General features: G+C 42.7%; 1 protein-coding gene and 1 long non-coding RNA gene across 4 annotated transcripts in view; both read right to left on the bottom strand.

Annotated features, from left to right (window-relative positions):
* Nucleotides 1-341: 341 nt before the first annotated feature.
* Nucleotides 342-2,333, bottom strand: LOC132084728 (uncharacterized). The gene is made up of 2 exons (XR_009420101.1): nt 1,825-2,333; nt 342-1,078 (listed from the first exon to the last, which is right to left on the bottom strand). It is a non-coding gene; the product is annotated as an uncharacterized LOC132084728 (long non-coding RNA).
* A 7,394-nt stretch (nt 2,334-9,727) lies between these two features.
* Nucleotides 9,728-17,411, bottom strand: part of ELAVL1 (ELAV like RNA binding protein 1) — a 41,429-nt gene continuing 33,745 nt past the window's right edge. The window contains exons 6-7 of one of the 3 annotated variants that reach the window (XM_059489973.1): nt 12,366-12,479; nt 9,728-11,303 (exon numbers count right to left, since the gene is read on the bottom strand). In XM_059489973.1, the coding sequence (XP_059345956.1) occupies nt 10,979-11,303; nt 12,366-12,479 (439 nt within the window). In that variant the 3' untranslated portion in view covers nt 9,728-10,978. Of the gene's footprint in view, nt 11,304-12,365; nt 12,480-12,824; nt 13,109-17,411 lie in introns of those variants that run through there. The other 2 variants (XM_059489974.1, XM_059489975.1) reach the window with 2 other exon arrangements.

A 17,411-nucleotide genomic window follows, 5' to 3' on the forward strand; every position in this document is an offset into this window, starting at 1 on the left:
TGGACAGTGCCCAGCTTACACCTCAGTCAGCAGCACTGCCCCACAGGCCCCACTGCCTCCCAGTTATAGCACCAAATGCCAAAGTATTTCTGAGTAAAATCACTTCATCCTTGCCCACGTTAAGACATCACACCTCTTTCCCTCCTTTCACTTGTGCAGCAAATTAAGCAAACTTTCTGTTAGGACTAGATGCTGTACACCATCCTCACTGAGCAAAGGGCTGACACAGTTCCTATAAATCAATTCCCTCCCCGTGCTGTCCCCAACACTCCCAACAGGGATCCTTCCTGTCATGTTTCACAAATTACACCAGGCTGCCTTAATCTCACCAATTCAACAAGTCTGTCCTTTTCTTGTTTTATTCCTTCTTGGATACAAGCAGCTCTCATTATTCCCCACCCAAACCCAGAATGGATAATGACAAAGAAGCTGGACATCCAATGCCACGGAGTGGATGTTAGAGATGTTCTTCTGTAACATCAAGATTTGTCATATGAACGTGGAGAGACTAAAACAAGGGCAAATATTGCATTGCAAACATTCATTCTTCAAGGCCCCCAGCAGTCTAACAGGACATGAGCCTCTCACAGCTGAGCACAGATGGGAACAGAAGCACAAAGCTTCTCAACCAGTTTCCATCGTACAGCTCTTGTTCTGCCTTTGAGCATCACTGTGTTGAAGTAAGATCAGATGCACATCAGGGCAGCCAGAATGTTTCCAGAAACTATGACAGTGTTAGAGGCACCACTGCCCTGGAATAAAACACCTGGTGCAAGTCTTTATGAGCTACCTGAGTGACTAAACAAGGCACAGACATCACAGTGAGTCAAACCTCAAACCTGAACTTTGTGTTGTTCAGAAAAGCAGCCCTGAACACTGGACCAAAGCTTTGCCATGTTTTGTCTAAAGAAGCATGAGCAGCCCTGCTGTCCCTCAGGAATGCAGTGCAGGGGGCAGGGGGGCCTGGCCATGCAGCCCAGGCTGTCGTGCTGTGTGCCATGGCAGGAGCAGCTCAGCCACTGCCATCCCTCTAGAGTACAGTCCTTCTTGCAGCTGAACTGTCTTCCTTCCTCCAGTCCTGCAGTAAGAAAAGATTAAAACATTAAAACCCATGGAAAACAGTAAAAACAGAAAGGGGGAAAATGCAGAGTAAAGGTGGCTTAAAACAAAATCACTGATTTCTGAAGTCACTGACTCCCCCAGTGCCAGCACTGTATCTCACAGGGAGAAGGGAGTGGGAGATTCTCCCTGAGCAGCAGTGATATGGTACAGTACAGTACAGGACCACTGCTGAAAAACAGAGACACAACATACAGATAGGGCAGTTTTCCAGAGTTGGAAAAATATGAAAGCTAAATTCTTTCTAAGATGGGCATTAATTTTCTTAAAACTCCACAGCTTGCTCCTCACATCACTGTAGAGTTGCGACCAATGCCTCAGAAAGCTTTACATAATCTTGTTTTTTCAAGGACATACATCTCTGCACTGTGCAGGATGTGGGACAGTGCAGATGTGCCATTCCACATGTGCTATATATAGCAGAGAGAGTGACACACAACTGACAGCAATGTGTACCTACTCTAAATGTGCAATTCCAGTCTACACGTTTTATTACACACAGTTATTAGATGTGTGTGTACACATACATACAAACATATATGCACTCTGTGTCTCTTGAAAGATGAAAAGCAGAAGGAACAAGCTGGGACAGAAAGGTAAAGCAGGATACATGGTCACAAAAGTGTTTAATCACAAATTCTGCAAGTCTGGTTAGACCAAGCCCAAGCCCCTCTGTGCCAAGACTGAGAAGCACAAGCTACTTACCACAGCTGTTCACGGGCTGCAAGACAGCCTTGGAGTCCTGCCAGTGCCTCCTCCTCCTCCCATGGCAGCAGAGCTGGAGCCCAGGGCAGGAAGCAGCTCAGCACTGCTCACACTGCCCCAGCTCTGCTCCCAAGCCAAACCACTCCTGCTCAGCTCTCCTCTAGGAGCCTTCTCTTGGGGCAGAATCTGTTCCAACACATTCAAACAGTAGGTTTAACAGCTTTGTTAAAGTAGGTCTAACAGCTCCTCTGATCCCTACACTGAGAACACAGGAAGCCTCAAATTTATTTTTATTAAACTGAGTTCTTCGTAAGCTCTAGTTTGAGCATGCTCCTTTGTAAGCATGGAGCTCCAGCCCTGTAGGGAGAAATCAATTCATTCCGGAAAGGTGAACCTTCAGAACATTATAAAGCACACTTAAAATTCAAATAAAGAAAATCTGTATTTTAACTGTGCCAAATGTGGTTTAAATTAATTTTGATGCAATGAAACATTATTTGCTAATGAGATGTCACCACAAGTTATGTTCTGACAAACTAGGTTCAGAGTCCCATTTTGCTCATCACTGTTTCTATACATAAACACTTAAAAAAAAAAAAAAAAAGGACAAAAAAAGGAACTGTGTCACAATGCAAAGAGCAAAACATTGAGATTTATTCACCTGGATTCAGCTGCTCAGAAAACACAGATGTGTTAAACCACTCCCAAATGCTCCACTTCCTGCTGTCAGTACAGGAAGAGGCAGAGGACAGTTTAAGGAAAAGAAAGGCAGTTTCAAAAATCAGGATTCTAAAGAAGAGGAGGTATTTAGGGCCCCCCTGACACTGAGCTGGGGAAGCACATGGGGAATGAAGGGAAGGGGGAAGGCAGCCAAGCTTTCCTGAAATAGCTGCTCACTGCCACTGCTGGGACAGAATCCGGAGCAAGTGTACTGTCAGCGTGACCCAGGACGCTTCTTACAGCCATATTCTTCCTTTTTTTTTTAAGGATATGAAACAGAGAGAAAAGGGTTCAGACATTCTTCCTGGACATATCAGTTTAACACCTTTTTTTTCCCTCCCTCCCTCTTTTGCTGTTCTGGAAATGAAAGGGGTGAAATTTGGAAGCAGGATACACAAGAGCAGAGCAAGGAGGGGGAACAGTCAAAAGCCAGGGAGTCTGCCAGGAATTCTGCAAGAACCAGAGTCCCTGTCTGCGTGTTAATGGGTCTACACAAACTTTTTTTGTTTGCTTTTAAAAAAAGAGCCATTTCTGAGGGGCTAGAACTTCACATGGCCATGTCTGTTATTAAGCTTTTTGGAATTTAATATATTTTTTTCCTCAGGATTTTTCATAGAAGAAGAGCATGGAAAATACCACAGTGGTCAAAATGAACATGAGCGAAGTGAACCACATGGGATGAACTCTGGTGGGAGCAAAAATGGAGAAGGTGTTCCAGCTCCATGCAAAGGAAAACCCAGGAAAGGTCTAAGTCCTGATGAAGCATTCCTGAATACACCAGATGCTGCACATTCAACAATCCACTGATGTAATGGTAGGAACAGAAATTCTCAATTCTGCTTTTTACCAATTTAGTTCAACAAATAATTCCATATGGTGAACAGTGCTGAACGGAGAAATTCCCATCACAGAAAAAATAACTGCAAATCTAAAAACTCCTGAGTTGGAAGAGATCCTGAGCTGAGGCAGCACTGCCACACATTCCATGACATCATACATAAAACACCATCTATCTTTTACTTTACATCATTTTTCTCTGTAAGTCTTTAAGAGAAAAATCAGAGGTAATGTGTCAAAGGTACAACAATTAGCCCAGCTCTCAGAGGGATTATTTCTGTGACTAAAGGACAGGAGGCACCTGCTGAAATGCAGCAGGACAGATTTCAGCTTACCAAAACTAAAAGTTTGTTTTGGTGAAGAAAAGACTGAGGAACCCAGTCTGTGCAGAGCCAGCAGGGTTATATGTGATCCTTCAACCAAAAGGATTTCTGGAAAACATCCCTTACAGAACCTGGCCCAGGGTTTGTCCTGCCCCAGCCTCACCCAAGGAGCCTGACCTGCACTGATGGTCCCTTCCCATGGAATCACAGCTGTCAGGCTGGAAATCCCTCTAAGGCAATGAAGCCCAAGCACCAAGCTGGCAGCAGCACCGTGCTCACCACGGCCAGGACCCCTGTGCCACAGCCACGAGCTCTGGAACACTTCAGGGATGGTGACAACCCACAGAAAATCTTCATCCAATCTAAACCTCCAATGGGCCAACATGAGGTGTCTCCCCAGGAGCTCCCTGAAGAAGTTTCACACACATTTCTGAGTAACAGTATAGCTGGGCTTTGGGTTTTGTTTAATCAGGAAGGAAAATTTAAGATAAAGACAACAATTTTTTCCCTGAAAAATAAAAAGGAAACTAAAAGCCCCTTCTTTTAATTCCATCTTTCTAACAAGGCCACAAGTTACAAAATCTTTAGTGGAGGAACCTTGATTGGCCTATTCCTGAACACAATTCAGATTCTTCTGAAAACATGTCAAATTCCAAACTGCACAATAATAATCCAATTCCTGCAGGGAAAAAAAGACAAAATATGAACAATTAAGTAAAAGCCTAATTCTATTTTGATGTACATCACCCTTCAACAGGGCTCAAGTAAAAGCATCCCAAGTATGTTCCAAACAAGTGCTCAACAAAACCAGCCATGAACATGTGGCAAAAGTACAAAAACTCCTTTGCACTATTAACATAGATAATGTCATTTAAATCTTAACACCAGTGTAAAATATCTATGAGTTGTTCCATTTAATTTTGAAAATCCATATAGAAAACAATGTTCATAACTCCATCCACAGGATTCTACAAAACTGCTGCTTCATCAACAAATCTTTGAACTGTTTCAATATGAAAACTAATTTTTTTCAAACTGCTCAAAAATCATTGCAGAGAATTTCCAAGCACTTGAATTGAAGCACAACCAAAGTATGAACTTGGTACATTTTTGCAGTTATTTCTCAAATAAGTTAATTTACATAAATCATCTCAAAATAACACAATGGGATTCAACTTCATTTTCGACATTTGGAAAGCAGTGTCATACTTTATTTAAAGTAAACCCAAGTAAAAACAAAGTTTAAATGAAAATGGTACCTGAAAAATAAATTATTTGATATAAAACAAATCAATAACTTAAAAACACACTAAATATACAAAATGTGTAACCATATACTGTACAGTATGGAAAGCAATTGATAAAACCTTCTGTCCCACAAACAGATTAATTTATAAACAAAAGATTACATAAGTTAAAGGAAAGGAAATCAATAAAAAGACTAGAAGTACAGTATTATTCAAATTACTCATCAAATAAAGGTTTATCCCAACTTATGTTTCAAATGTCTCAAGTAATTTTCTTCTCAATGACCAAGTGAAAAAGTTCAGCCATACCACTAAAAACTTGCTCAAAAATGTTTAGAAATAAGGAACAACAGTAAGAGAATATTGAGATTCTAAAATGTGAACACAGAAGCGATTTTCCAAGGTTTCAGGTGGCAGTTCTACCATTACTGTTTTCCCATCATTAGCAACAAAAGAGAATTTCAGTGCTGAAAACTCCACTCAACAGAAAAATATTTCTAAACCTTTGTTGCTGTTGGATCGAGTGTGATCTAGAAGGAATCTCCAGAGTTGAATGTCAAACCCACCCATGGGGTGGCGAGTTCTGCTTTAGAGATCATAAAGACTTGGACTGGTTTTAACTCACGTAGGATGAGAAAGCAACACTTTGAGTTTGGTTTTGTTTCACTACATGAGACTACTGCAAACAGCAAGCACTGAAATGGCGCCGTACCTGCTCAACCTACGAGCGGCCGCTCAGGAACGACCGGCGATCTCCAATCCACCGCTTGCCATGGAGGCACCGCCTCTTCCGAGCGACAGGGAGGAACTGAGACCCTTTTTATGAACTCCACATTTTTCATTTTTTGTATTAGTAAGGAGAAACCCAGTAATAATAAATACAATAATCAGAGAAAATAGCCACTGGCCTCTTGAGCTCTGGATTTATGCATCCTACTGTGCTGAGCAGCCAACCTTGAGAAGTGCAGAGCTACGTTAGAGGAACTTGCCGAAGGCACAAAAAGACTCTCCTGCTTCCAAATAGAGATTAAAACACCTCAGGTGACAAATTCAGCTCTTGGAAAATAAAAACAAAATGAGAAAAAGCCAAAACACAAGTGCAGCTCCACTCAGAGAGCTCAAGGGGTTGGTGTTTCTTTATGCTAAAGGTGAATTTGGTCCCTTCCCTCTAAAGCTATTTGTAGATGCCTAAATGTAGAAATGTAACAATAAGGTGCTTCATTGACAGAGTTAAAAAGGACACATTTCTTCAATATGGAACTAAAAAATACGGTGACCTTCTGACAGAAGCAGCCTCCAGACAAACTGCTCCATGTTTATGTGATTGAACCAGGCTACCAGCAGCTCACAAGAGCTGTGTTAAAAATCTCCCACAAACTCTAACCTTCTGCAGGCAGAGCTATCAGAGAAGCTACTTTAAATAAACAGTTTATCACATGACCTGTATATTGTGTTAATAAAGTAAACATGGGGACGTTCTCCAATTTTGTTTTTTTAAAGCACATATGTAATGATAAAACTATCCAAAAGGAACTTGAGTTATTGCCGTTTAAAATGCACTGAAAAAAAATCTCTCCTGAAATATTTGAAGAATTTCTACTTTATTGACCTTACCCAGAACATTAAATCAACATAGAATTGTAACAAATGTTTGAAGGACCTTAAGGACTATTCATTTTCCAAACTCAGCCTTAAAATAATGGATCACTTTTACCGTTAGTTCATCATTTTGGTTTTGACTGCTGGATATTCTTTCTATAAATGATACCAAGTTTTTAAAAAACTTTTTTAAAAAGATTTTTAACTGCTTTTTATAAATAACATTACTGCAATGTTCAATCCCCCTATAAAAATAGGTGTCCTTTCCATGCAAACACCCTTCGGTCATCTGGACAAGGGCAAGTGACCAAACACTGACCAACCAGTGTTCACTGTGGTGACAATTTATCCTGCTCCAGTGACTTGTCTCTGGATTTTCCATGGTTTTCATACTCACATGATACAGATGTACAAAAAACATATCCAAGCAAATGGAAGGAAGAGCTTTGTGGCCACACACACCACTGTGGTGATGTGACTTCTCCTCTCACCTAAGAGCTGGATCCTGAAGCCTTCCCCAGTCCCAGAGCTAGAACAGATGCAGGGACTGGCAGAGGAAGGCTCAGGAGGCAACAGTAACTGCACTGGCCAGTCTCTGACAGGAGAGTGGAGCAGCTCAAGTAAACCAAATTTTATGATAATGCAGCTTGAAGAATAGAATAAAATAAAATAAATCCAACACTTCAGTGCACACACACCATCTAACAGGGAATCACTGAGAACTGAACACACTGAGCTGCTCTGATTCTGCTCACATCGGGATTTCTGGTGTTGCCATCCCCTCACCTGAAGGATCTGCATGTGCCTTTGCCAGCTCACACCAAGCACATACAGAGATTCCTCTTCCACATTTCTGTGGGATTTCCCTATCTGCTGATGGTTAACAGGAGGTTTACAGGTGCTGAGGCTCATGGCCAGCGTTCTGCACTGGGGTGAATTCCATTCATGTGGACATCTTAAAAGCAAATGCAGTGACTCCCCTCAGCATCTACACATGAGACCCTGAGACAGCAGCATGCACAACTGTGTTTTCAGCACAAATTACACCTGCTCCTTCAGAACCTACACCAGGGGCTGTCCCAAGAGACTCTTAACCTACTCTAAAGGACCCCAAAACACCCCCATCTCAGCTGCTCCTGTAGCACATCTCACAGTACAGACCAAAAAATTCAGGTCTCTAGAATCTGATTATCACATCCTAGTCCAGCAATGAAGACTTTCCAGAACTCTCTACCTCAATGAGAATTGCTCACAACGATCAATGTGAGACCCCTGCTTTGAGACAGCCTTTGGTTCTACTAAGATCCTGTAAGTGCTTACTGACAGAGGCATCACCTGATAGAAACAACTGGCTTCCACCAAATGGATGGATGAAAAAGCTGAGCACTCTGAGAATTAAGAGGCCAAAAACTCTCTTGAAACAGGTCTGTTCAAGTGAGAGCTTCAAAGCAGGGTGAGGAGGAAACCAGTTGCTCCTACCTTTGGGGCAGAAAAACTCTTGGTAGATGTCTTATTAGACTTTAGTTTCCAACCTCAGAAGCTTCCTTTTGGTCTTTACTAGTAGGATGCACAAGCATTTTGGTTTAGGACCAAAAGCATCCAGTATACATACACAATTTTTTCTGGACTTCAGCTATTTATGCCAAGATTTTATTGACTGTTAAAAGAGCACAAATTATACACTACTTCTGGTATCAGCTCTAGATAATAGCAGGAGTTTTTCCTCTTTTCCTGACTCAAGCAGCAGTGCTTTGCTCATAGCAATTGCCTGAAAATTATCAGAGCAACTATCAAAGAAAGCTGGAATCAGACCTTTCCTAAAAGAGATTGTTGTAGTAGCAGTACAAAACCATATCCTGCACTTACCTAGCAAAGAATGAGAGATGGAAAAATAGGGAAGCGGTGGAAAAAGAAAGGAACAGTGATGCCAGAGAGCATTCAAGAGAAGGAGGTTTTTCAAAAGTGGCAGCACAGCAATGTGCTGCTGCCATGGCCAATGTGCTTGGAACCAGTACTGACAGAGTCACATTTAGGGGTCACTCATTGCAAGTCTGAACCCCCACTAAATATTGTGATAAACAGCAGCTCCCATTTTAGTTTAGCAGCAAATGGAATAAAGCAAGAGAGAATGACAGGAACTGGGAATGACTACAGCCCACTCCTGTGGAACAGGACAGTGCAGGTTCAACAATGATGGGACATGGAAGAGAACTTCTCTCTGCTACAGAGCTTTAACTTGGGAGGATGCCCAGAGCGCTTCCCAAGCTCTTGTTGTATGCAGAAAGGAAATAATCATAGATGTGATAAATGGATGGTGATGAACTGGTGGAAGGAAACCTCTGACAGCCAAGAGCAGCTCTGGGGGGTGGCAATGGCCTGGCTGCTGTGTCACAGTCACTGTTCCACCAAGCATCTCAAGAGATGGGGAGGGAACAGACTGGCAGGAGAGGCAAGGTCGGATGCTTTAACAGGAAAAATCCCACCTGCATTCACTGCACACAAGCTCAAACTCAGTGGAAGGCTGCTCGCTGGGCCAAGGCCTATCTGTAGGGTTTAGATATGTCCTGGGCAGGTCCAGGAACATCAGCAGCTGCCACAGGTCCTCCTTGGAGCTGGGCACCAGCTCAGCCACATGTGGAGGCTGAGGGAGCCCTCAGGCTGTGCAGATCCCATGGCAGGGAGAGGACAAGGAGAGGACAAACGGCGGCAAGCAGAAGGCAACGTCAGCTGGGGATGGAGCGAGACGAGCAGGCAGCATGGACTGGCCTCTCAAGTTTGGAAATGAACTCTGGGGCTGGTAGAGATTCAGGCAAAACAAGGAGACACTGCATTAAACTGCCACAGACCTCATTTCCACACCTGCCCTGCCTACATTAACACCAGAGCCAAGTCTCCAGCTGTGCACAGCAGCTCACACACCTCTACAGGCATGGTCAGCCTTCCCAGTTTCCTACCCAAGCACACCTGAGGGTTACATCAGTCTGTGACACTCATTTCTATGTGACAGATTTATTGTGGTGCTTGTTTCAAAACTCTTTTCTTCTACTCAGCTGTCAAAGCAGTAAATTAAAATTCTCTTAAAGCGGAGCTACAGTTCCTTAAACAGCACTCTGAAAGCTGGACACTTTGTGCAATACTTAGCAAAAAAAATAACAGAAAATAAAAAACAAAACAAAATTTGAGCAAAACAAAATCAAATTTAATGTTCTTAAATGCAAAAGTAAAAACAAACAAAAAACACAAAAAAGCAAAAGAAAATTAACAGAAACAGAACAACTCAAAGTTTCAAGGCAGTCTGCAGAAAACCTGGGGGATTAATCTTTAAATCTACAAATCAAAGGGGTTTTTTGGTTAATATCTAACTTGCAAGTTGTAAGTACTTTTCTGCTGAGTGTTCAGTAAGTAAAGCTAGTTGTCAAAACAAAATCCTATTAAAATAGAAAAACTAGCACTCATTAGAAGGGATGCGAGAAATACAATGCTCAAATGTTTATAACTGGTTTTTCTTTACAAAATAGAACTGCCAAAGGAATTCCAACTACAATGATCTTGGAAAATGAGTAAGTATCTTGCTGCATTATAATGTACCAGTAAGTAGTGCACCATGCATTAAATATTTGGACAGAAGAGATTCAGTCTGATAAAGTAGCAACATATATTCACACTCGCTTTTTTGGAGTTTCATTTTGACTCTGAAATCTTCCTGGAGTTTCTGTGAAACTCTTTGGTCCATTCCTCTCAAAGTGGGTTTTAAAAGTCACGTTTCTGAAACCTGTGAATTGGACAGCTTGGCCACTGCTCAGTGTGCAACTTACCTCCTCAATGGTGTTAAAGTTAGGCTGGCATGCTACTACTTACAAGACCTTGACTTTAAAAAGCCTGATCCTCAACTAGACACAGAGTAATGAATATTAATTTATCAAACAATTTACTGTCAACTAAAACATTAGTATTTCTCAACTTTTCTTCCATACTACTGAAACTGAGGGAGAACAAAAGGACAGGGGGATGGGTGGGAAGAACAACATAAAACCAAAGAAAATCAATGAATTCAGCCTGATATTTTTCAGAAAATTCCAGTTTTTGCAGACAACATTCAATGAAACAAATGTTAGTCTCATAAGTGAAAGCATGCTTCAATTTTACCACCATCCAGAGGGTCTAGTTAATGCAATCTACTTAAGATTTCAGGGGATTTTTAACATGTTTTAAATGAAATAACTTAAAGGAACTTGAAATTGGTCTAACATTGTGGGATTTCAAACATTTGAACATGTCAGTTGCATCCCAGAATATAAAACCTTTTCACTTCTCATTTAGACTAAGACAAACACTTGTGAAAATTGGCGCAAAATGAGTTTTACACTAACAAAAATGTTTCAACTTCTGTCACTCCATTATCTATTCCATACAAAAAGCACGAGCAAGTTATTTGTGGGACTTGTTGGTTTTGAAGGAAACCTGTAAGATTTTGTCCCCCAGGCGGTAGCCATTAAGACTTGCTATGGCCATTGCAGCTTCTTCATAGTTTGTCATGGTCACAAAACCAAAACCTTTGCACTTGTTGGTGTTGAAATCTCGAATAACTTTCACATTGGTAACCGCACCAAAGGGGCCAAACATCTGCCAGAGGATTCCCTCATCAGCATCTTGACCAAGGTTGTAGATGAAGATACACCAGCCAGAAGATGCGTTTCCTGGAACATTTACACCAGAAAGCCCACTCATGTGATCTACACCCATAGGAGAGAACCTAGCAAATAAAAAGCACAATATTTCATGTTCAATTAAGCAAATTAACTTGAATGGGAAGCAACTGAGAATGAATATTTTATACATGGCACATCAAAACCGCCACATAAATGTTTCCCCATTCAAATTGACAATCAAATTGACAGCTGCCAGAAAAAAAAAAAGTTAAGTATTCCAACTGCTTTATCAACAGGGAACTATCCTTAGAAACAGGCAAGGAACAGGTAAGGCAAGATTACATAATCACCTTCCCAGGAGACCTGGATGGATGCCTGAGCTCAGCCAGGCCGCTCCGAGTGTCCAGGGCATTGCTGCAGAACTGCTTGAGTTCAGGGGCACAGGCAGCACCTCCCAGAGGCCCCAGACACCCCCAGGCATCTCCCACTTATTGCACAGAAGGAGATTTTCTTTCACCCCATGCTCCTTTTCTTGCCTCTAAAAGAACATGTTGGGAAACTCTTTAAGTCAAAGAGTTTCTTTGGATTTGCTGGGGCAAGGGATGAGTGTTCTGGGTTCTTAGGAGAAGAGATTGGATATATTAATTTCCTCTTTTGTGAAGCAGAACAAAACCTACTCCCTTTCCACCCAAAGGCAGCAGGTGCAGGCAAACACTCACAACATGAGCAGGCTCAGTGCAGTTTTATTATTCCAGTGTGTATGGATGGTTTTAATAATTTTTCCAGGAAAACTCAGATCTGACTTTATTGAACTGGATTTTTAAAATCACCTACCAATTCTTCCTGAATCCTGCCTCCTTCACAATACCTCAGCAGGATTCATGCATAACAAAAAGCAAAAATCTTCTCCTTTTTATGTCTCATTTTGTAATAATTTATTTTCCCTAAAACCCACATTTCTAATTCCCCTTTATTCTATTTCTGGCCTAAACTCCAGAAAATCAAAGCTTCTGAATATTTTAGTGCAATATTAGGGTTGCACAGCTAAGCACTCAAAGGCCAGGAAATGTGAACGTTAATGTCAAAAACGCACTTTGAACCCTTGTGCTTATTTATTATTTAAGAATATGAGGTCATGTGATCATAGAAATATAATGATACTATACCAGGGGTTCCCAAATTGAGGTGTACCACTGGTGATTTGCAAACCCCTTAAAAGCGGTACACGAGCTGCTCTCTGCCAAGAGCAGGGCGGTGGCAGATCCTGATTCTCTGCTGACCTGGAGGAAACAGGGAAGGGATGTCTGGGCAGTGAATGCTGCAGAAAGTGCCAAATGCTTCCCCTCTGACTCTTTCTTGCCCTGCATCAAGGAGCTGCTGCTGCCTTTCTTGAGGAGGGAGGGCTCGAGGAGTACGGGGCGGGAGGGGAGCAGAGGGATGGCAGTGCACATTCACACACACACACAGTGCACTCACACACCAGAACCACCCAGTGCCCATCTCCCCCAGGCTCTCTGGTGCCCAGAGCTCCCTGCCTTGGACACCTGAGCTGCTGGACTCTCCTGTCCCCAGAGCAAGTGTCACTCCATCCCTCCCTCGCTGCTGCTCTGCAGCCCTGGGGCCTCCCGGAGCACAGGGGGACACTGCTGAGCTGCAGCACCTCACTGACAGCCAGCCCCACGAAAAAACAAGTTTGGGAAGCCTTGTACTACAGCCAAACTGAAAAAGCAGTTAGAAGTACCACAAGGTGAATGAGACATACCAACCCGTATGATCTGATGAAGAGGTGACACATCTGGTATTTCTTTTGGCTTTGTATAAAAACGTTCCTGTGCTTGCATGCTTGATACACTTACTTGTTCTGACAGACACCTTCAGTTGTGTAGCTTCTTTCCAAGTGAGCAATAATCTGGTAGGATGAATTTATCTTAATATCTGTCAAGTTTCCATCTCAACAGATCACCAGTCCTGAATCCCTTCTCAAACCACTGAGCTCAGAATTGCCTGACGTTGGTTCCAGCAGTCACTATAGCTCTGCCCCTGCCTGCTCCAAAGGCTCAGGCTCTGCCCAGGAGCCCAGGTAACACCAAATCATGATACTGCATATCCCATGCAATCAGTTGTAGAAGAGCAATGGTGTTAAATGCAAGAAAACAAATCTAAATGCTTGTTACAGACAAAATAATTTAAAATACCAAGTACCTCTGCTTTTGGATACACTTATCTTCAAACAGATTGTCCTCTCTTCCTGCTTTGTTTCACAAAAATGTTACAAGTTTATTAAAATACCCAAACCAAACAACATAGGGTAAAACGAAAGAAGTCCCCTGAAAGATTAGAAAAGTAATTTAAAAAAACCCAACCAACCTGTAGGAAATACTACTCAGCTAATCTGAAGAATGTCTGTTCTCACTCTGCACAAGAGGGACCCCAGATCTCTCACTCAGCCCAGGGTAACAGCATGCATGAGCAGGGCTGGAGCAGCTGACACACAGCTCTGTCCTACTGGGACAGATTTTTGTGGCCACGCCAATTGAAGATGACCTTTAGGAAGTTACAGTTATTAAGGATGTTTAAAAGAATGCCCTACTATGGCAAACACAAAGACCAACAGAGATCCAGGATGTTTCAGAGAAAGTGGTTTTAAAATTCCTTTAATACTGTAATTTGAACAATCTCAGTATTAGCACACTTATAGCTGGTGTTCTCATTTCTGTTGAAATTATTTTTATACTGTCTCCTCCACACTGCTTTTTCAACCCTCCCAAAGAGTCTGTAGCCAGTGTTATTTGTGGATGGTTCTTTCCAGCCATGCTAACCTAATAAACCAACATCTTGGGGCATTGGGTATCAACAAGAGTGTATTTTCCATCATAACTCTTTTTTACTTTGTAAGCTTCTTGTTTCTGTCAATGACCTTTTGCTCCCTCTGTCATTAGAGAGACAGCCTGCTTCGTTTAACAGATCCTGAGATTAGATGAACTCAGTGGAAGATGTAATCTCAGAAATGACACTCCTAAATGAAAGCAGTTTCTTTCTAGGTCTATGCAAGTCCTATAAATTCTTTTCATAGAACCACAGAAACTCCTGATCTGGGAGGGACCCTCAGGGATCATTATGCAGCCCCTGTCCCTGCCCAGCCACCCCAACACCCCCACCCTGAGCAGCCCTGGGAGCTCCTGCAGCTCTGGCAGCCTTGGCACCATTCCCTGGGCAGCCTGGGCAGTGCCCAGCAGCCTCGGGGGGCAGAACCTTGCCCTAATATCCAACCTAAACCTCCCCTATCATAGCTTTGTGCTGGTTTTGCTGAACTCTTTTGCCTGCACTCTGAGGACAGTTCCATACAGAACCACAGGTGGGATGCCAATAAGCAGGAACATTAGTTTTAATCCCAGCTTGTGTTGCCATTGCACTTGAGCTTAGCAGCTTTTTTTTTTTTTTTTAATTGTTCCACAAAGTTCAGGAGCTCAGCTACACTGACAATGTCCTTCTGACAAGCAACTTTTTCTGCTGTCTTTGTTACAGACAGAAAGGATCTGCTGCAGCCAACACAAATCTTGTTGAGAACTCAGGGACACAAGCTCTAAGTGTGAAAAAAATCAGGGTGTTGGGTCAAACAACCACGTAAGGAAGAACAGAAACAACTGGGATTTCACTCCCATATTCTTCCAGAACTTTGATGAAATACTACTCTGAATGAAATGGTTTCTACTCAATACACACAGCTTGCATCCAAATTATAAATTGGTTTAAAAACTGAAAATTTAAACAATTTCACTGGAATGATACCAAGCAGGTGTAGAGGAGCTGCCTGAGCAATCGTTTCACTGGCAGGGTTAAACAGTCCTCTTCAATTTCCCTGTGAATCTAAGAACTATCAGAAATGGCTCCCCTTCAGGCATTCAGGGCAGATTCAGGGCAGAACTCATGGGCTGATACTGGTAGAGTTTTGCCCATTACAGGAACTGGGAACTGGCTCCAACCCTGAACAAGTGTGAAAGCAGTATCAGCTGAACTGGCAATAACTGAGGTTCGTTGTTCTAGTACAAAGCTCTGGTGAGCTGCAAAAGCACAGCACTTCCAGGGGCCCTGAGCAGCCTCCTCATGCTACAGGAGCTAAACCCCTCCATTTCATCACAGTTCAGCACCTGGAGATCTGCTATTTTCTTTAAGCAAACAAATCTTACACTCTAAAGAAACCCCCACCCCATATGTGTTATCTGTCCTCCAGACACAAGCTCGTGCTGTGGCATCATTCCCTCTGGATGGAAGCAGAGAGCCTGGTCTGGATTAGTCCAGAATCCAGTGGGACACAGCACTAAGATCAGCTCCTGATGTGAGCTACAAACACCACAGGAACTCAAAAGGATTAAAAGAACATTAAACAAAGGGTTGGAGAAATATCTGTAGGAAATTAATAATTACAAATTAGATACTAAAGGTTTAATCCTGGATTTACAGGGATTATGATGAAATGAGATGAAATGCAATCAAAATATCAGGTTACGTATTCAACCTCTGTGGAGCAGAGATCACAACTTTAATTTATACAGACAGTGGGCTCTCTGGAAGCTGCTTATCCATTCATCCTGTCTTGTTCACTACCAAAACAAACAAGACTCAGCCCAAACTCAGGTTCCTGAGCTTAACCACAGCATGAGTAATCACAACTCCTTCAGTTCAGCATCCTTCAAGGCAGACAGACTCACTAGGAGAAATTGCAGCTAACACTAAAGAAAAATACAAATGGTTGTGGGACAGACTTGGTGATGTTGGAGGTCTTTTCCAACATTAATAATTCCATGACCCCATGGTGTGAGCATTATGCACATGTGTACAGAGGTGCCTGGACAAGTGACTGAGGGAAGGAAGCTGTGCAGCAAGTGCTGCAGCTCTCACAATCTGTGACAAGGCAGAGATAAAGAGCTTGTGTCTGCAGGTCAGCTGGGGGTTCTTGTGTCCACAACATCTTCCTGAAAGCACAGCCTTACCCCAACTCTACTCCCACCTCTGCCAGGCTCTGGGACCCCAAATCTTTAGTTCTTTCCCCACCAGCAGGTCTGCACTGGGAGCAGCAGCCAGCCAAGGTGTGCTGACAAGCAAGCACTGGGCACAGGACACAGCTCCCAGGGCAGCAGGAATGGAACACAGACACAACATTTTCTTCCTCTTAACCCCCACTGTGACACCCCAAGCCTAGAGAAATACTCTGTGTGTCTGCCCCATCCCTGAAACTGTTCCAGGCCAGGTTGCACAGGGCTTGGAACACCCTGGGATAGTGGAAGATGTCCCTGCCCATGGCAGGGGTGGGATGAGATGAGCTTTAAGGTCCCTTCCAACCCAAACCAGTCTGTGATTCTTTGAAATGCACACAACTGACATTAATGCTGCTCTAAATGGTAAATTAAGAGAATAATGAACAAACTGGTTATTAAAATTTAGTTTCACCAGCAACTCTTAATATAAATACATGAATAGTTTTTTATTGTTTCTGAGTGATCATTACAGGATTGAATTAAAAGTACTAATTATGGATGTGAATATTATTTGCACTCCTTATTCTGATGTATTTCAATCCTGGCATTTTGATTTTAGGGGGAAGAGCGATGATGACAATGTCCAAGTAAATTAAGAACGTGAAGAATGAAAAAGATTTGAGTAGGATGTGGACACACTGAAGCCCTGGCTGAGACAAAGGGCAGATGTGTTGATTTTTTAATAATTCACCTAAATGCAAACAATGCAGAATTTCATTCCTTGGTGTGGCTCAGGAGGTTTGGTGTGGAGATCTGGGTGACTGCTTCAGGGAAACAAGGAGCTGCCTCAGCTGACTTCCCTGGGCTGCAGCTGAAGAGAACTGGGGAACAACTGAGGCTGGCAGGAACCTTTGGAAATCCTCTAAGAAACCCCCTGCTCGAAGCAAGGCACCTGGAGCAGGTTGCTCAGGCTCCTCCTGTCACCAAAACTTAGCAGAAATCAGTCAAATAAAACTCCTTAACGCCAATGTAGTGTTCAGAAGGACATTCATCACTCATTACAGGCCTGGCTGCACAGGGGACAACTCCGCCCTGTGTGCACGTGATCTTCTACAAGTGTGTTGCTTATATACAGTCACAATGTGCATATTTTGCTCATTGCCATAAAGCTCTCCCTAATTTCCCAGGTTCAGTCCTTGTTTTGGCTGTGGCTGCATCCCTAAGTCAGATGTCTTC

This window comes from Ammospiza nelsoni, chromosome 27 (assembly GCF_027579445.1).
Source record: "Ammospiza nelsoni isolate bAmmNel1 chromosome 27, bAmmNel1.pri, whole genome shotgun sequence".
NCBI classification, from domain to species: domain Eukaryota; kingdom Metazoa; phylum Chordata; class Aves; order Passeriformes; family Passerellidae; genus Ammospiza; species Ammospiza nelsoni.